The 21,262-nt window shown below is 38.4% G+C and overlaps 1 protein-coding gene across 1 annotated transcript in view; it reads left to right on the top strand.

Annotated features, from left to right (window-relative positions):
- SLC16A9 (solute carrier family 16 member 9) overlaps positions 1–21,262 on the top strand; it is a gene marked incomplete at its 5' end in the record, with an annotated part of 58,531 nt that overhangs the window by 17,988 nt on the left and 19,281 nt on the right. Inside the window, 2 exon segments of the mRNA NM_001133261.1 lie at positions 5,751–5,982; positions 16,261–16,404. Coding sequence (NP_001126733.1) covers positions 5,787–5,982; positions 16,261–16,404 — 340 coding nt within the window.

The raw sequence follows: 21,262 nt of genomic DNA on the forward strand, positions 1-21,262 counted from the left end.
GTGCATGCCACCACACCCAGCTAATTTTTAAGACCACTTTTATCTTGCTGCATTTCTGTAAACATTAGGATAAATGGGCTTAGTGGAAATTTTAGTTAATTTGGAATTTTTATTAAAAAGAATGCCAGATAAGGGAATGTATCATATTAGATCATAAGATATGAAGAAGGGAGGATAATAAGAAATTTTCATAAAAATAGATATGGCACATCTATATTTCTTATATTATATGGTCATCAACAATATTCCTCAGCTTTACCTTTGTCCCAAATGGGACCAAGTGGGGTATGGATGGTTAAAATAATCAACTTGAAATTACTGCATACTCACAATATATTTATTCAGTTGCAAGTAAAGAAATGAGTACCAATAACTTAACAAAATAATTTACTGGGTTAGCTCACAAACGTGGAAGGCTGGGGAAACCAGGCTTCGGTATCTCTAGGAGCTCAAGGTAGTAGGACTGACAGAGGTCTCTTCAGTGCACTTCCATGGGGATCCATAAACTCTGCAGGTTTTCCTTTCCTTATATAGCATTTCACTCAAGATTCAGGCATTTCAATCAAGACTCAGAGTCCTGAAAGCCTACTGGCTTCTCTTGGGTTAGATGCCCTTTATTGCTCAAGGTCAAGGAAACTTAATTAACAGTCCCACAAGCCCTCTAGCCATAGGACTGATCTACATCCTCAAAAAGGAAGTTGAGCACCATTACAAAAAAGGAGAAATGAAGGCTAGCCTATTCATAAAATCACCTTACGCAGTACAGAATATCAGAAAAACAGCTGGTGAGAGGCACCTAGGGAATAGAGGAAGCCACGGGAGGAGGGTGCTAGAGTGACAGAATACAGGAAATCACTAAATGGTAGTTTTCACTGTGTTCTATTGACACTACATGTATCTTAAACTCTGAGATGATGACAGATCAGAAGCTGTTAGTCATCGCTATAAAAACTTGCCTTTCTAGTCAGAGTTGATGTGCATGGGAACTTTGTATTTCCAAGGTTTGCTCTCTTAAATATTTACTGTGAGAATTTCTTTGGCTCTTGTCCTACATCCTGAAATGTCACCGAAGGCAGGGCATGGCAATGCAAGGTAGGGCGGAGGTGTGTGGTGTAGAAAGGCATTTTTGTCTACTTAGGTTTGAAAACTGGTAAGGGAGATAATTCTCTTCATCCTCCCCCATTGCCCGCAACCTCCCAGGAATACTGGCTTTATTCATGATTCTGGTGCTTTGTCTCTATAAATGTGTACTCTTCCTGAAGTGCTGTGATTGGAGCATTTGAATGAAGGACAATCTCATTCTTATATGCATTTGTCCTCACACAACCTCTTAGTCTCTAGATGTTTGGCTATTTCTATTATATCCTATCTAGTTAGAGGAGTTCAGACAATATTTTCTTTAAAGAGGATTCTGAACAGAAATTGTAAAGTACTAAATTGTCATTAGAAAGACCAGAATTGCATTGTTTACTTTTACAATAGAGTAGGTACCAGAGAGAGTAAATTTCCAATGGAGGGTCATATTTGATTACTACAAAAGTTTCTGATTTGGAAGTTTGGATAATTCTGTTAACACAATCATGTGGTTTGAGTGTCTAGATTTTATACCTACAGTTTTGTTCACTAATTGTAACATCTTTCTGTTTTTGATTATTAAATGTTGAAAGTTAATTTGTGTAAAGACTTAATGGCACATGGTGACATGAGTTCTGCCCAGTGCTCTGAAATCAAAGTGAAGAAATAAATCCATGGAAGCCCTGGCAAATGATGGGTGTAGCTATGACTCTCTGAAGGTAGCCAAATGCCTTGTCATCTAATTAGGCTGTGTGTGAATGGATAATTGATATTCCTACTGTCTTCAGACATTATCTGTTGAAACCACAGCCAAGTGCATGGTTTGGCAGAATCTGTGGGCAAAGACTCTGTTGCACCTGACTGTAAACCTGGCATAGTGAAGAGACATGGAAGGTGCAGGTTAAGTGGGAGGCCCTGCTGGGGACCTGAAGGTTAAGCCTTGGATCTCCAAATCCATTGCCATGTAAGCTGTTTAGGAAAAGAAGGAAAATTTTTCTTTTCTTTTCTTTCCTTTTTTTTTTTTTTTTTTTGTTGTTGAGACAGGGTCTCACTGTGTCACCCACGCTGGATTGCAGTGGTGCAATTACTGCTCACTGTAACCTCAAACTCCTGGACTCAAGCCATCCTCCCACCTCAGCCTTTTGAGCAGCTGAGACTACAGCTGCACCACCACACCAGGCTAATTTTTGTATTTTTTTGTAGAGATAGGGTTTCACTATGTTGCCCAGGCTGGTCTCCAACTCCTGGGCTCAAGCCATGCCTTGGCCTTCTGAAGTTCTGGCATTACAGGCATGAGCCACTGTGCCCAGCCCAAAGTTTTAAATAAAGTAAACACCATTTGGGTACCAACACTAGTAGAAATCAAAAACAAAAATAGACAAATTTTGCCTATGAATTAAAAAATCCCTCTGCCAAAATAGACTAACGTAGTCAAAATAATGCATGAACCAAGGAAATTTAATCCAATAATTCATGGATGCTTCAGTAGTAGAAAACATATATTTTATCATATTAAGAGTTATAAAGGGAAAATTGTATGACCGTCTTCCTATACACTGGAAATACATTTGATAAAATGTAATAACAATTATTTATAATAACAGTCAAAAATATAAAAATGCAAATTACTTTCTTAACTTTGTAAAAGAAATCCAACTATGCACCAGAGGCAACATCATGGTATTTGAGGGCATTCCCACTAAAGTTAGGAACTAGACAAAAATGTATACTTTTGTTAATTGATATTATTCTGTATGTACTGTTCAATGCAAAGACAAAAGAAAGAAATTAGGGGCCGGGCACTGTGGCTCATGCCTGTAATCCCAGCACTTTGGGAGGCTGAGATGGGTGGATCACCTGAGGTCGGGGGTTCAAGACCAGCCTGGCCAACATGGTGAAACCCGTCTCTACTAAAAATACAAAAAATTAGCTAGGCATGGTGGTGCCTGTAATCCCAGCTATTCAGGAGGCTGAGGCAGGAGAATCGCTTGAACCTAGGAGGCAGAGGTTGCTGTGGGCCGAGATTGTGCCATTGCACTCCAGCCTGGGCAACAAGAGCGAAAATTTGATTAATCAGCCTATGTGCCTGACACTGGTCTTGCAGTACAACTGGAAGCCAAAACAAGGTGGAGGATGTCCTGAATTAAGATGTTTTCACCTTATTGTATAACAGAGACAGCCAATAAATCTACCATTTGATTAGAAAAAAAAAAAAGGAAATTAGAAGTATAAAAATTTAACACATATAAGGAGATAAAAAATTGTAACTGTAGGTGACTATATGACTGTATTGCATTGTGCATTGTATATACCCAAGAAAATCATCTGAAAATCCATCACAAATAGAATTTTGTAAGGAAGTGGGATGTAAAATTAACATACAGACATCAATAGCTTTTAAGCATACAAACAGAAGACAAATAAAAAAATGACCCCGATTACAACATTAGCAGCGAGGATAAAATCTATAAAAATACAATACAATGAAATATTGAGGAACATTTTAAACGCTAAGAACATAGATGGAGACTTGAACAAATGCAAAACATATTATGTTCTTAGAATGAGTTGACATCATAAAAGGTCAATTCTCCTTACATCAGTTTTTAAATTTAACTCAGTCCTAATTAAAGCATCATCTGATTTCTTTTTGAACCAGACAGGCTGATTCTGAAGTTCATGTAGAACAGAAAACATGAATAGCTACAAAATATTGCCAAAGGAGTGTAATTATAAAGACAGAAGAAGCCCCATTAGAGATTAAAATATGGTAAAAGGACTTTTATAAAAAAGATTCTGTGATGAAACAAATGTGGTAATGATGTGTGAATAGACAGACCAATGCAACAGAATAGAATATCCATATACACCTAAGAATTAGGAATTTCAACTGGCTTTTCATCTCCAAAACTGTACACGACATTTATACTGTAAGAAATGCAAGTTGAGTGAGCCGAGATCGTGCCACTGCACTCCAGCCTGGGCAACAGAGCGAGACTCCGTCTCAAAAAAAAACAAAAAAAAACAAAAAGAAATGCAAGTTGAAACTATGATGAAATGCTATTTTAAAACCAAGAAACTTGCAAAAATCCAAAAGTTTCACAACACATTCAAAATCCTGGAGACAATATGAATTAGCTCAATGCTCTTGAACTTAATTTGGTAATACCTGGCCTCAATGATCCTCCCAACTCAGCCTTTTTCAATATTTTCTGAAATTACAATTACAAATGTATATTCCCTTTGATCAGCAATTCTTCTTTTGGATTTTACCTAGCAGATATGCTTATAAGCAAAAAGATACATGAATATGTAAGGTTTTTCACTGCACATTGTTTTTCATTGAAGCCATAGGGACTGGTCAAACAAACTAAGATAAAGTCCCATACTGGAATATAGTGCAGAAGAAAGAAATAAATAAGGAAGGTCAGTATGCATTGATGTGGAAGATCTTCCAGATACTTGTCAAGTGAAAGAGAACAAGGCACATGCCAATGTATATAATACGCTAGTTTTTTGTGTGTAAAAAATAGAGGAAATCTATATTTGAGTTTGCCAGTGTATGCATAAAGAAACTTTAGAAGAATATACAAGAAACAAGATGCATTGGTTACCTGTGGAGGAGATAAGGCTTAGATGGGAAATAGGTAGACAGGGGTCTGTTTATCTTTTGTCTTTTTTTCATTTGAACCATGCAAGTGTTTTTGCCTATTCAATAAGTAAATAAATAAGCAAGCATACAGCCATATGTATACATTCTATGTACTTATAAAAATGACTAAGGATGCTGTCTATGTATTGATAGGGAAAAATCTCTCAGGATGTTATGTGGACAAAGGAAGGTGGGGAATGTAATGTATAATATACTACTTTTTTATGAAAAAGAGAGACATTGAGAATATTTGCTTGGTTTTGCTTATAAATGCATAAAGAAACTGGAAAAATACTCCAGTTGGTGAACATTGTGATGTGCTGTCAGTTCCCTTCCAGGCCTCCTTCAGGAATGACAAAGTCCTTGCCCCAGCTGTTGAGAATGCTGCCAGCCCTTATGGGGATAGATTGCCTCCTTTGAAGGGAGCCACCTCACCTCAGATCACCACCCATTCCTGGGTAGCCACATCCAGTGCATGATCAACATGGAAGTGTGGATGGGCAGCTCCCAGCACCCAGCTCAGCACATCTCTGAAGGGTCATCCCAACTTTAGAAATCCCCTTCTTTATAACTGCAGGGTTATCTGCAGCTGATCTTCTCCCTCTGCCATCTGTGTCCTTCCATAGGCATCAACTCGAGAGCATTCCTAATCAGTCTCCTTCTTGCTAGGAATCTGCTTCCTAGGGAACCCAAGAAACTAAAAACTAAGAAACTAGAATTAGTGGTTCTCTGTGGTTAAGCACAGTGGGAATCTGGTGAAGGTGGACAAGGTTGAGAGGCTATATTTCACTTTACGCCTTTTTGTAATTAAAAAAAATTGTACCATGTGTCTACATCATTTATTCAAATTATAAATGCAAATGTATTTGTTAACTTGCTATGTCAGTGATATTTTATGCTTTTCCATGTATGTCTTTGGAGAACCTTCTTTTATTTTTTACTTTAGGAGGAAATATTTTAACCCTAAGTGCTGTGTCCTACCACACTCTAAATAAGCTTTTCTTTTCTGTTTGTTTTTGTTTAGGACCTGCAGAGAAACGCCTCCTGATTTTGTCTTACAATGGAACTTAAAAAGTCACCTGATGGTGGATGGGGCTGGGTGATTGTGTTTGTCTCCTTCTTTACTCAGTTTTTGTGTTACGGATCCCCACTAGCTGTTGGAGTCCTGTACATAGAATGGCTGGATGCCTTTGGTGAAGGAAAAGGAAAAACAGCCTGGGTTGGATCCCTGGCAAGTGGAGTTGGCTTGCTTGCAAGTAAGTGGATAAATTTATGCCTCTCTTTACTCTTTAATCATTTAATTACATTTACTACATCATGAACATTGTGCAAAGCAGAGAGGGCTTTCTTTTCAAAGTATAACATATCTTTTCCTGCCTTCATTGCAATGATTGTACTTTCACTGTAATAAATCTGTGTGAAAATACAGGCACTCCCTAAGATGTTAAATCATCCATCCATTCATTCATTTCTTTATTCATTTATTTTCTACGATGTGCCAGGCATTGAACTAGATGCTGGAAATGAAAAAGATAAACAGCAAACACATCGTTCCTGCCCTTAAGAGGCTCACAGTCTTGTAAGATACACACATATATGAGTAAGAATGAGTCAGGAAGATGAAGTGGTAGTGATCCAGGTATGCTCAAGGTACATTGGTAAGGACCAAAGGACAAAATGGCTCTCAGCAGCCTTCTAGGCAGCTTCTACATGGCTTGTAATTACTCTTCTCTGCTTCAGATACACTGTGGTCAAATCACATGTCCTGTGGTCATGAGAACTTCACAAGAAAAAGCTGACATAGCAAAGAGTCTTACAAAATCCAATCCAATCCAATCACAAAATTAAAATCCTCATTAAGGATTTTAATATAGTGTTATGTATAAGACATATATGATATATTTTGTGTGTCTCCAAAAGTGATATTCTTGATGAACAGTTACATACGATGTAATAGTGATTCCTGTCATCTTTAGAGAGAATAGTAGAGACTTTTTATTTTCCTTTTCACCATTAAAATCATATGCCACTTGAACTTCTAGAGTCATAGTTTGAACTCTGCAGTAATATTTAGTGACCATTATTCCAACATATTTGTAACTATGTAAGCACAAAATGTGGTGATCTAGATAGGGTCAGTAGCCCTGGGCTCTCTTCCTGTGTGCTATGAACTCACCATTATTCATTGAGCAAATCACAATCTCTATTCTTATGGGGAAGATGAGGACATTAAATATGATTTGTAAGGTATTTTTCAGCTCTAAAATGGTTTCATGAAAAATGCATTAGTCATTCCTTCTTTTAAATATGCTTCTCTCCTGAATTTTAAAGGGGATGTCTTTCAAAAAAAAGCAATGCCTCCAATTGTTGTATTACCTTGTTAAATTATAAACAAGACAAAAAGGCTTAAAAAACAATGCGGGATCATCTTGCTATGTCAGATAAGATGATTAAATATAAGTAAACAAATAAAAATAATTTTACCATTATGAGCTCAAGGGAAACAGGGAAAGTTTGCCCTAGATTTGTTTGATAGAGTTTCTCAAAATAAGGATTGTTTGTAAAGCCATCAAAGTACAAGTGGATGATAATTGATATGTTAATAATGTGATTTGAATGTATTGATTTCTAAAATAAGACCTGTAGTGGGGAGGAAATAATTTTTTTAATGTTCTCTAATTAGTCACCATTTCTATTAGCAAATACTAAGTTAAACAGAAATGTAATTACTTTGGCTTCCAGCAAGGGTCAAAGGATAATTGAAATGCTAACTCAATTAGCACATACTTGAAGAATGAAGCTTCTTTTCACAGGTCTGTCCAGGTTGGAGTAGAGGGCTGAGGCAAGCCGAGATCTCCTTAAGGATGGGCGTTGGTGGTCAGAGCTGAAGCTGACTGTTTTTGACAATTCAACTGCAGCTCTACACGTTTTCCAAGTTTCTAGGTGGATGATCGCTCATCTCAAGAGCCAGGAGCAGCCAGGAGCAGAACTGGCTACATAATTTGCAGGCCCCAGTGCAAAATGAACATACAGAATCCTTGTTAAAAAATTAAGAATTTAGTGACAGCAGAGCGCTAAACCAAGTGTGGGATCCTTCTAAACACTGGGCCCTGTGCAACTTGCATAGGTCACAAATCCAACAAGCCAGCCCTGCTTGTAGGGATCAGAGAGTTATGGCATCTTATCAAAATTCTGGGAGACAACAAATACTTGAAGGAGCTTGAGGGTGGAGTCAGAAGCTAATTCAAGTCCTGGCTCTACCACCATTGAGCTGAGTGACCTCATGCAAGTCACTTAACCTCTCTAGGTCCAATGCCATTAGCTAGATGAGGAAGCAATTACACCTGGTGAGCAAAGCTTTTAAAGATGAGCGTAGAAAAATGAGGGCAAATAATTCAAGAATGAAAAGTGGTGGGGAAAAAAAAGGATGGCTAAATAGCTACTTACGCCTGCGTGTGTATATATATACGTATATATGTATATATATACGTATATATATACGTATATATGTATATATATACGTATATATATACGTATATATGTATATATATACGTATATATATACGTATATATGTATATATATACGTATATATATACACTTTAGATATTGCGTACAAGTTTCAGCATAGCTGGCTCCATTGAACATATTGTATTTGATGTTGTCCTCTTTGGGTTCCTCATAGCAAAGATTAAGATGCAAACCCTGAAACAGTGTTTATATAGTATTAGCAAGCAGTGTCTGGCAGTGTGCAAGCCACATTGACCATCTGCTTTATGACAACTTTGCTCTACAGAGAAACAAGTGGATCATTAGTACCTTGGAAGTGGAATAAGTATTTTCATGTTGGTGACTCAAATGGTTATCAGTGGTTCTTAGCCAGGGAGATAATTAGGATCATCTATGGGACCATTTCAGCATATAATTGCGTGGATTTGACACTCAGACATTCTAATTCATTTGGTCCATGATGGGGCCTAGATTCATGAATTATTATTATTATTATTATTATTATTATTGTTATTATTATTATTTGAGATTGGGTCTTGCTCTGTCACCCAGGCTGGAGTGCAGTGGTGCTATATTGGCTTACTGCAACCTCGACCTCCCGGGTTCAAGTGATCCTCCCAACTCAGCCTCTTGAGTAGTTGGGACTACAGATACATGCCACCATGCCCAACTATTTTTTTCTTATTTTTTGTAGAAACAAGGTCTCACCATGTAGCCCAGGCTGGTCTCAAACTCCTGGGCTCAAGGGATTCTCCTGCCTCAGCCTCCCAGAGTGTTGAGATTACAGGCATAAGCTACTGTGCCTGGCCTCATGAATTTTTTAAAGTCCCCAAAGTGATTTTTAGTTAGGAACTACCACTGGCTTAAGCCCTCTATATTTAAATTTTAATTTTTCGCTTTTTGATAACTCTCTGATATATGATTTGCTTTGACATTTTTAAAATAAAGAGAACTATTGTAGATTTCTTCTTGTGTGTGGCACTACTCATGCCGTGTAAATCGTGAAAAGTAAATTGTCTGTAAAACCTGCAAAAGAAAAGGACCATTCAGGATGAAAGATGAAGACAGTTCTTGGAAGGATGGTTGGGAGAGGGAGCTGGAACTTTGCCAAGATTGTGCCTAAGCATGTGAAATATAAAGTCCTACTCCGGGGCTTTGGCAAACCTAGATTTGGACAGTAGCTCATAATAGCATATTACAACTGTGAAAAGGCATGAAATTCTGGACTTTATACTCTTCATAATCTTAATTCCTAATTCCTTTTCCTTGAAACTTAAATAATTGAGAAGAAAATACTTCTTCTCCTTGCCTGAATTCTTTGTTTGTCCAGATAATCCCTGGGATGAATAAAGCTGGGTAGGAAGGATCCTACCCTCCTGGGTTATACATTGTGAATGAGCTCATCCTCATTACATATATTCCTAAAGTCTCTGAGCTAGGGATGCCAATATAGAAAACACCATCCATGTTTCTAAGAGGTTTGTAGTCTCAGGGAAGAGACAGAAAAAAAAGGTAACTAATAATTTGAGAATTCACAAATATCAAGGAGAATAGCAATGGCAAAACAATCTCTGAGGTTTTAGAGGGATAGCCTTTGAGGAAGCTATTGAGATGGGCCAGATAGGAAGATGGACTTTCATAGGTGGATAGACAGAGAGAGGGAAGTCCATGCAAATTACCTTTATGCAGAGGCCTGGATTTGGTACTGCAGAGGCTGTGTTCTCATGGAGTAAATTTGGCTGGAAAGGAGGGATTGTGTTGGGAGGTGTGACAGTCAGTTTTATGTTTCAACTTGGCTAGGTTACATTCTCCAGTTGTTCAAACACCAATCTAGGTGTTGCTGTGAAGTTACTTTGTAGATTTGAATAAAGTGCATAGTCACTTAACTTTAAATAAGGTAGCTTATCCTAGAAAATCTGGATGGATTTGGCTCAATTGTTGAAAGGCTTTAAGAGCAGAAATGAGCTTTCCCAAAAGAAGAAATTCTGCTTGTAATTGCAGCTGCAGCCTATCCCTGAGAGTTCAAACATGCCCTTCCTAATGACCGCCCCTGCAAATTTTTGACTTGGTTAGCTAGGCAGGTATTGTCTGGCTGCCTAGTATGGTTGTGCCAAACGTGTAAGCCAATTCCTTGCAATAAATGTGTTAATATATACTTCCTACTGGTTTTGTTTTTCTGGTTGAAACTTGACTGATATGGGAGGAATGGAAGGTAACTGAACTAGAGAGCTATCATGGCTTTGCATTGTTTTAAGATGAGCTAACACACCCTTTGGCTAGATATTGTTCTCCAAATTCAAGGAAATGGTGGTTCTGTTTCTCACACTACCCAAGTGCTGAAACAGCAGGAAATAGCGTGGAGATCTAGTCCACAGTTTTGTACTCAAAGCAGACTTGAGAGTCCTTACCCTCTCCCTTTTGTCTTCACTTCCTCCAAAGGTGTTCAAACTCATAATATGAGTCAGTAAACGTATCACCATGTTAATATAATGAGTCAGTATGGCCAGGCCCACTTGCAGAATGAGTTATGAGTGCTGGCAGAGCTGGGTTTGGGCATTACCCCTAAGCACTGTTAACTCCTTCAAGGAGTACTGAATTCCTGCTTCTCTCAAGGATTCTGTTGCATTGGCAGGTTCCCAGTGTGCTAGGCAGTTTTAAGATTGGTAGGAATAAAGACCAGGTTTTGGTTAAGCTTTCTGCCATCTCTAAATACCACCAAACCAACTAAAATGAAAGGCAGTCAGGGTATATGAGATCAACACTTTGAGCGGTTGTGGCTCCTTAGTGCCTTTTTCTTTTTCAAGGAGATGAACTTGAGATTTACAGTCTTTGCTGGAGCAAGGATTGAGGAACCTGCAATTTGGAGGAGCTCACACCTTGGGCTCCCTGAATTTTAGGTGGAAAGGTAGGACCTTAACAGGCCCAACTGATCCACTCTGTTAGGAAATCCTTGCCGCATGGCAGGTCCATAACCTGGTTACTGCTATATTCTGTTTCTCACTGTAGCATCAGCCAACTTATGTATTCACTGCAGCAGACCTGGCCATCCTTCTACTCCTGGGACTCTCTGAAACTTTTTAGGAAAAAGAAGTGCATGGAGGTTGAGTTTATTTCCTAAAGGGAATAATTTTATTCCCAAAACTATCCTATAATAAATTAAAAACTGTAAAATCACGTTACGTTTCTGTTCCCTCCATTTAGAATACACGTTCATCCCTTTTGTTGACATAACCATACTTTGAAGCCTAGTTCAAGGCTTAGTTCTGTGGCCTTGGTTGTTCTTCCTCTTATGAAATCCCCAAACAAGCCGTCTGAACCTTTCTTTTGGTGCTTTTGGCCTTGGGTTTTATTTTAACCCTTGATGCGAGTTTGTTTTACCTCTTGTCTAAGTCCTGGATTGTGTTTGATTTCTGTGTCCTTTTCTGACATGATATGAGATTCTAGTACTGTGCTGTCCAGTAGGGTGGGCACATGTGGCTACTGGGCACCTGAAATGTGGCTCATTCCAGTTTAGATGAGCTATAGGTATAATAAATACACACTGGGCTGGGTGTAGTGGCTCATGCCTATAATACTTAGAGCTTTGGGAGGCTGAGGCAGGAGGACCACTTGAGACCAGGAGTTTAAGACCAGCCTGGGCAACATAATGAGACCCTGTCTCTGCATTTTTTTTTTTTTTTAATTAGCCAGGAGTGGTGGTAACTTGGGAGGCTGAGGCAATAGTGGCTTCTAAACACCAATACTGACAACAATAATATTGGCTCTTGAACATTAATACGCAGGCAATGGTAAGTTCAGGAAAAACTTTCACCAAAGGCAAAATGAATATAAAGGCAATGATAGATGAAATGTATGAGTGTGTGTATGTGTGTGTATATGTGTGTGTGAAGTTCCCATTATCTTCTTACTGTCTTGCATTTTATTCTGAAATTACATCCTTCTCACTATTTGCTTATGTAAACATTTCTTCTTCTCTAAGCAGTAATAATAATAGATGGTTATTACTCTTTTTTTTTTTTTTTGAGACAAGAGTTTTGCTCATTGCCCAGGCTGGAGTGCAGTGGCGTGATCCCAGCTCACTGCAACCTCTACTTTCCCGGTTCATGCAATTCTCCTCCCTCAGCCTACCGAGTAGCTGGGATTACAGGCATGTGTCACCATGCCTGGCTAATTTTTGTATTTTTAGTAGAGGCAGGGTTTCACCATGTTGGCCAACCTGGTCTTGAACTCCTGACCTCAGGTGATCCACCTGCCTTGGCCTCACAAAGTGCTGGGATTACAGGCTTGAGCCACCATGGCCGGCCGGTTATTATATTTTTAAAATATCTTGTGAAAATAAAAATTAGGAACCCGCTCCCCTTTTTCCCCCTTTTTTTCCCTAAAATTGTTCAGGTTCAAAGGTGTGGAATCACTGATTCATGTCATAGGTAAACTAACTTTTGTTTCAAAGTTCCCTTCTACAAAATTTTCACTTTGCATTGTAAGAAATCTCCTGAAAGTAACTCTTTGATTTAATCTGTCTCTTGAAACTCATCCAGTGCTGAGGAATAATAGATGGTTTATCGTCTTGAGGCCTTGCACAGTTACTACAAAGAGCTAAACACATAAATGTATCACATTTTGCAGATGTGACTTGATGGTCACTTTGATACATTTTGTCTTGTTATTGCTGAAATATGAGGCTATTGTGTTTTGAATCTATGTAAATAGAATCTATAAATAAACCCAGGTTCTAAGGATAAGGGTAAAATAATTTGCTCTAAACTATTGAACACCAAGTGATTATAAATTTTATGTTTTCATCTAACATAAGTTCATAAAGCTATGTTATCTATAAGACATTAACAAAAGTACCATTACCAGTGGTGAACCCATACAGGTCTGCAGCAGACTTGATCCTTGCTTCCTTGGATGAAAGAATTTGGCCGGGGGCAGAAGTGGGTTTAAAGCAGAGAAAGAGACCAAGGCAAGTTTTAGAGCCGGAGTGAGAGTTTATTAAAAAATTTTGGAGCAGGAGTGAAAGGAAGTATTTACACTTGGAAGAGGGACATGTGGGCAACTTGAGAGATTCAAGTGCCCCATTCAGTCCTTGACTTGGGGTTTTACAAGTTGGCATGGTTCTGGGGTTTTTCCTTGTCTCTTGATTCTTCCTTCGTGGTTGGCTGTTGCTCAACTGCTACATGTGCAGTGTTGGTCATTTGGGAGGGTGACCACGTGCATAGTGTGTTTACTGAGGTTGTGCTCATGCTCTGTAGGGCCAGTTTTCCTTTACCAGTCAAATGCCCCCAGAGGAAAGTCATACATCCACCATTTTGCCTCTTAGTGAGCATGCCAGAGTCCACTTGCCCAACTCCTGAGATCTTATTGGGAAGCTGCTGATCACCAGCTCCAGGTATTTTCTGTCTACTGGGAGACTCTCTTCCCCTGGTGTTGGCTGTGGCCAATTATCATTTCAGAAAAACAGTTTAATAAACATCTGACCATCACCTGATGGTTACCGGAAATTCCTGGGTGAGGCGAGGACTCTCCTGCCCTGCTCATGTCTGCCTAACTACCTACTCTAACAGTACATTGATGTTCTTTACTAATAATTTGATTTCTAGGAAAAAATTAAGATCCCAATTGAACTATTTCTGAATCAGGGAGAATGCTGGTCTGACTTTGGCCTTAGACCTGTCATTGGCTAGCTATAGACTCTTGGTCAAATCACATGATCTTTCTGAGTTCCAGTTTCACCATTTTTAAATTGAGGTGTTTAGACCGTTTCCAACTTCCAAAATTTCAGCTCTAAAATTTTTTGTCTTTAATCTCTGACCTAGTGATATATTTCTCTAAATCAGCAGCAGATGGCAGTGTGAAAGTAGAGAACTTTAAAACCTGTTTCCATTTACTGCTTTCACCTGTAAGAGAATTTCTGTTCATTTTTTCCTAATGCTTAAATTGTTTTTCAAAAAAATCATTTGTTAGGCGAAAAAAGTGACTTAAGAATTTATCACATAGTTGATAACGATGCTGTATATTTCATACAGCAGTGGCTTTGGTTGTACATGCTATGAAAATTATTACTCCTCCATCTTGCCCCCACACTCCCAGGCTCTGAGGCTTCCTCGTGGAATTAACATGCATTAAGAAGCATAAAGTCCTATTTTGAGGATGAAACTTGAAACTTTTCAAGTATGCCAGGAATAATCTCTGTGTGTTTCAATTCCAATGTGTTGTAAAATTTGTGAACACTGAAACTCAATGTCATGTAGTTTGGTAACAACAGAGAAGGGTCATGCCTTATGCTGTCAGACATCCATTTGTAAAATTAGACTCTTAAAACTGTTTCTATCTTTGAAGTATCTAAGTATTTCTCATTGGGTATACAGACAGCCCAACTATTGGATGATAAGTTTGGTCTTTCAAATGGATTTTCCTTTTAAAATACTGGCACAGAATATTTCCCTCTATTTGTCCTGTAAATGTGTCAGTCTCCGCTTCTGCGCTGACTCACGCAAGAGGGCCTGAAAATGGGGGGGTCCAATTTATGGCCAGGAAGGAATGTGGGAGAGCCTTAAGCACCAGGAGCTATGATCTCAGTATATCTCAGGGGCCATAAACTGGTCTTAAATATGTGTTTAAGAAGGTCTCTAGTATTGGGAAGAATGTAAGAGCGTAGTGCATGGGTTATTGGAACCTACCTCTGTCATTTACAAACAGTGAGATTGTGATGGATTCCATTGTTTCTCTGAGGTTGCTTCAAAAAGGGGTAAAAGACACATACATACAGAAAAGTGTATGTATCATGACAGTATAGCTTGATGAATGCTCATGAACTGAACACACTCATATAATCATTACATTCATGCCAAGAACAAGAACATGAGCAGTACCCCGCAAGTTTGGCTTTGCGCTCTTCTGATTATAACTCCCCAGCCCCTACTAAAGATAGCCAGTATCCTGACTTCTAACACAGATTAGTTTTGCTTGTTTCTGTAGTTTTTATAATTGAAAGTATATGGGTTCTACTTTTTATGTTGGGTGTCTTTCATTTACATTGTGTCTTTCATTTACATTGTGTTTGTGTGATACACCCTTAACGTGTGTAGTTGTAGATCATTTTCACTGCCATATAATTATGTATATAACTCTAGGTGTTTATGTGGAATTGAATTTCACATAGAATTGAAACTTCTGGGTTTTACAGAGTGCTTTGTTTGGCTTTAGTAAACACTGCCAGCAGTGTGTGAGAATTCTGTTCCTACCGCTTTCTTGCTAACAGTATTGTCTGTCTTTAGCCATTCTGGTAGGTGTGGTTTTTGAAAATTGGAGATCAACTTGAAAGGTTGTCATCTCAATTCAGATATACTTCTCTTTGCTTTCAAATCCTTGGTCTTTCTTCTACCATTGACTTGAACAGCTTCTTTGAGCTTCAGTTTCCTTCCATGTTAAATGAGACTGTTGGGCTAAATAACCCTTAATGTCCTTTTATTTCTAGTACATTAAGTTCTGTACTTCTGAGTACAGTCCTAGTAGGAAAGAATTTCACTATCACTTAAATTCTGTTACATGAGCTGTTGCCCACTTAGGCGTAGAACAATTCCAGGTGATGGTCACTTTTGCCTGTCAGTCAACAGGGAACAGTAACACTGTCCGGTGGGTACTATTATAATTCCCATTTTCAGATGAGGAAACTAAGGCACAGAATGATCAAATAAGTTGCCCAAGACCAAATAGCTACCAAGTAGTAGGGCTAGAATTTGAATAAAATCTGACTCCAGAACCTCCATTTTACCTATGTGATCTTATCATCCTTTAATTTCATTATCAAAAAGAATGGGACTAACAATAGTATCCACCTCCCAGGGCTGCAGTAAGATTAAAATGAGATGAGATTGTTCATGTGAGCTGCCTCATATAGTGTCTGCATATCATAAATACTCAGTGCATTTTATTTTTGTTGTTTTATGATGGAAAGAATCATCTTGAACTTATGATGGATGGATCATATGATAATAAGTGAAGGTTTCATTTCTTTTTTTAGGTCCTGTCTGCAGTCTCTGTGTCTCATCTTTTGGAGCAAGACCCGTCACAATCTTCAGTGGCTTCATGGTGGCTGGAGGCCTGATGTTGAGCAGTTTTGCTCCCAATATCTACTTTCTGTTTTTTTCCTATGGCATTGTTGTAGGTAAGGAATCTTGTCACTATGACTTTCCTAACTTTCAAGAGATACACATCATTTCACCAGTGCCAGGTTTATGATCCAGTTAATGTAAAGGAGTGAAAAATGCTCACTAATAATTTACTTTCAATAACCACTTCTCCAAAAACTGTTGCTTTAGTGAAAAAAACCTGCCCAGTGAATCAAAATGTTTGAAAGAACAAGCAATCCATACTCTGTCTCCTTGCAAGGCACAGGGAAGTTTTTCATCTCAGCCCTTGTCTCTCTATAGCACATATGTGAAAAGTGAGAGGGGAACATAAAACTTGGATGTTATTGACATCTGTCACTTCTCACTAAATTATGAAGTGGCCCTTTTCCTATTGGGCAGTCAAGCGTGATTCTTTGAAGCTGTTTGTGTTCACAAACAGCTGTTTGCATTCCATAGCATCTTTTGCTGTGGACCCAAGTCAAAAGCCACAGCACAAGTAAAAAGTAGATTTGAAAGCATGTATTAGTATTACTATTTTTTTTAGAGATAAGACATGAGTGAAGAAAGCTGAGTGGTGGGATGATACTGGTTACAGGGGAGGAAAGTATAGGAGGCGCAGGGCCTTAGAGTACTGAAAATTTGGGAAGATATCCTTGTCATGTCATTACACTAATTGGGTTCAGTGTTAAGAATCACCAAACTTGGTATTTCTAGGGGCTGTTGGTAGGGACTTAGAAAAAGATGGCCTCCAGCTTTCAAGTTTCTTCTTAATGCCTGAAAGGAGCTAATTTTATTGACTACCAATATTCCTTTTTTTCTGCCTGGAAATATTTCTCCAATAATAAATAATAGAAAATGTAGCAACTAATATTCACTGAGTACTTATCATATGCTAGGGACTGTGCTAAATGCTTTATATGATCTCATTTCCTCTTCACAAGAACCCATTTTACAGAGAGGGAAAGTGAAGCTCAGAGAAGTAAAAATATTACTAACTAAATTAACAAAGCTAGGAGACTTCGTCTGATACTTAGAGATGCTCAGTCTGACACTCAGTAGTCCATTTATATGGGATTTGATATTGGCTTAGGCTTACACTTATGGCTATTGCCGCTGATGGTGGAGTTACAGGGCTTTCACTTGGTTTTCCTCACTATGATGGCGTTGTAGGGAATGATAACTCTTATTGCTTTGTCCAAGGGACCAAAGAACAATGTAGGGAGTTCTATCAGCTGTTGTGTATATGTGCTATAATTAAATATCAGGGACTGGGGAAAGGACCATTGGCTGGGCAGTTGAGGCATAATCCCATATATCGCCTGCCCCATGTAAGCCCACTCTAAGGGGAAGCCATGCAAACTCTTCATGTCTCTAACAACAATGTTCAAAATGTATTTCACTTTCCTCAGTGTACAGTTACTTAAACAGATGGCATAGTTCTCTCTGGGGAAAGACTCACGTTATCATTCCATATACACAAACTTGTCATCATGTTTGTTGCAATGTCCTTCCTCCTAGAGTCCTGGCCTTTCCTTCATTTAGTGGATTCTGGGTCAGAAAACAGGCTCAGGTCTGAGGATGTACATAGCTCTGATTGGCTATAGGTTCTGATTCTCAGTGACTAAGAGGAAGCTGTCAGCTCGTGGAGGGAGCACTGGACTTCAGGTCAGCAGACACAGGTTCTGTGAGTTTGAGCAAGCTCCTTCATCTCCACGAATGACTGTACCCTCCCTCATCTGTGAAGGCAGGCTAAGAAACCTACCTCGTATGGGTCTTGTGAGGACTAAATGATGTCAAGCAAGATAACAATAAAATAAAGAGTTGAGTTAGATTTCAATTAATAAAAATATCTCTCACCACGGTAATTATTGAGGACCTGTGAGTTACTGCTTGCTGGCAAATTATTAATATTTACCACCATGGTTGATTTCTTCACAGTTTTATTTCATCAGTAGGCTCATAGTATAGGGCTCATGGAATGTTTGTGGGATAAATAAATGGGATAATAATGAACACTGGCACTTTCATTCTGTTACCATTTGAAGTAGAGTATCAAATTGAAAAAAAAGTGACAGGAAATTATTACACAGTCTAAAATCTCATTCCTGTATCATGAGCTCTTTAGAAAAATAAGAAGGGTTCAGTCTAATGGTAACATTTATAAGATGCAGTTCTGTGCAGAATCATATCCTAAGGACTTTCATTTGTCTGGAATGAGCTAGATGGCCTCTTTAGCTAGACAGTGTGACCAAGGGAAAGATCACACACTGACTAGCAGGCAGGCTCTGGGGTTGGACCATGTGGGTTAACCTTCTTTTATCCACTTGCCAGCTGTGTGACTGTAAACATGTTTTGTAACTTCTGTTTTCTCATTTTTAAACTGAGCATAATAATAGCACCCATCTTATAGGAGTTTGTGAAGATGTGTGACATAATGCAATGAATGCTAGCTAGCATAAACCATTATCATTTGTTTTATGACCTGAAAAATTATTCAGCCTCTCTGAGCTTCCATTTTTATTTTTTTATAAAATGGCACTGATATGAGTTCACGGAGGTATTGTGACTATTCATGAGATAATGTTTATAAAGAGGCATATAGAGATGTTTAATACGTATTTGTTCCTTTCTCCTTAAATTCCTTTCTGACCCATACAGCAGTAGTTTTTGGCTACTGAAGTTCTATTGAATCAGAAATATTTGTGTAAGAGATTTAAAAATATAGCAAAAGAAATTAAAGTTATATTGGATATTACAACCTAAAATGTCAAAAGAATACTAAAGTGTATTAAATGATATAATTCTGTTTTACCATTTAATTGATTTTTTCCAAAACTAACAATTTGAAAACATGATGTTGTTTTGTTGGGTTTTTGTAGCTCAAATGAAAACCTGTACCAACTTGTCAGATTGCAGGATTAATTGCAATGAGGAACCTGATACCATATCAGTATAGCTTTTGTACTCTGTTATAGTAAATCCATTTGTTTATGCTGTACTTTTTTTTTTTTTTTTTGAGACGGAGTCTCACTGCAACCTTCGCCTCATGGGTTCAAGTGATTCTCCTGCCTCAGCCTCCCGAGTAAGCTGGGACTACAGGAGCATGCCACCACACCTGACTCATTTTTGTATTTTTAGTAGAGATGGGGTTTTGCCATGTTGGCCAGGCTGGTCTTGAGCTCCTGACCTCAGGTGATCCGTGGTCTTGGGCTCCTAAAGTGCTGGGATTATAGGTGTGAGCCACTGTACCCGGCCTCTGTTTATTCTGTGCTTTAAATAGATCTTCATTCAAACCTGATTTTGTAGCATCATGCATTCTCTATTTGAAAAATATTGGTTTGCTGAGTTATGCAAGAACTTAAAAATGTTAACACATTTCATTGTAAAACATCACGTTGGTTAATATTGCCAACAAGCTCATTAGAAATCTTTATATATTGGCAAGTGATTGTAAGCCACACAGCCAAATCTGGTAATTGAGGCTCCTGTTTTCTCAGTAAATTTGCTAAATCGGGCAAAAGGCAATACAGTGGGAGATGAAAATTAGGTGGGTAGGAGGTGGTGGTGCAGGGAATGTGCCTGTAATGATTTGCTCAAGCCTCTTTCTAATAATTTCTCTTTGCTTTTCTGAAAAGCACAACTCAAAATCAATTCCTTGTATTCTCTTTTCTTTAGAATATATTGTTATTTAGCTAGCTGATTATGGTTTTCTTATTATTCCCTTCCTGATTTTTGGAAGAATTCCATTTTCTTCCCCCCACCTCCCGCCACTGCCCTTTTTTTGGTAATATCTACATAGTCCACTGAGAGTGGGGAGGGAAAAGAACATGTTTGTAGACAGTCTGATTCTCTTACTGTAATTCTGCCAAATGAGATAAAGAGCATTTCCTGTATATTTGCTTTAGCAGAAATAGAGATTTACAAGCCCCCCCTTTCAAAATTGTTATATAATTGAAGATAATCTTTAACTGTCATGGATATGCAGGTGTAATAAGATACTATGATTTTTTAATGTAGTCTGAGGCAGTATCTACATAATGCCATAATACTCAGGTGAAAAATGAAAAAAGTATACCAATATAATGGATTTTTACTCATGATAGTGTAGGGACAGAAACTACATCTGTATATTTTTTATGTCTCTTAATTTTTACAACTATCTTACGAGATTGTTTTACAGATAAAGAAACTAGGAATTAGAGAGTTTAAATGACTTTGCCGATGTCACACAACCAATTGTCTAGTTGGAGGAATAGACTTGAAAATATGTAACTTGTAGCACAGCACAATAAGTGCAATGACGAAAGGAAGCCAATGTATGTGTGTGTGCAGGGGAGACAGCATGGAGGCTTCATGCTTAATTTATGCTTGAGCTAAGTCTTGAAGAACAGGCAGGAAGTGGTTCAAGTGGATACGGTTGGAAGGGGAGTGGGGATGGTGTGAGGAGGACATTTCAGTAGCCTAAGTACTCAGAGGCGCAAGATAGAATGGATAAACAGCAGTCTTTTTATACGTGTTTGTTAAGGAATGCACAGATGGTGTGAGGAGTTGCAAATATGTCAAAGTATGGTGTTAACAGAGGCCAGATGCTAAGTTTTATGTGGTCTTTATTGCAGTAGTATGACATGATGAGAACTGTATGACAACAATTTAGAAGACAGATTGGTGGGAAAAGTACTGAAGGCTGAGACAGCTATTAAGAGGCCTTAGATGAGATTAAAAAAAAAAAAAAAAGATGAGGAGGTGAACTGAGGCAGTGTTAGTGCAGAGGGAGACTGAGGTTGACAGTTTAGGCTGTGGGTGTGATAAAGAGCTTGATGTCTGGTTTGATGAGAGGAGATGAGGGGAAAGAGACCTCTGAAGTTGTGTCTCCAGTGTGTGAAATGGAAGGTA

This window comes from Pongo abelii, chromosome 8 (genome assembly GCF_028885655.2).
Source record: "Pongo abelii isolate AG06213 chromosome 8, NHGRI_mPonAbe1-v2.0_pri, whole genome shotgun sequence".
In the NCBI taxonomy this organism is placed as follows: domain Eukaryota; kingdom Metazoa; phylum Chordata; class Mammalia; order Primates; family Hominidae; genus Pongo; species Pongo abelii.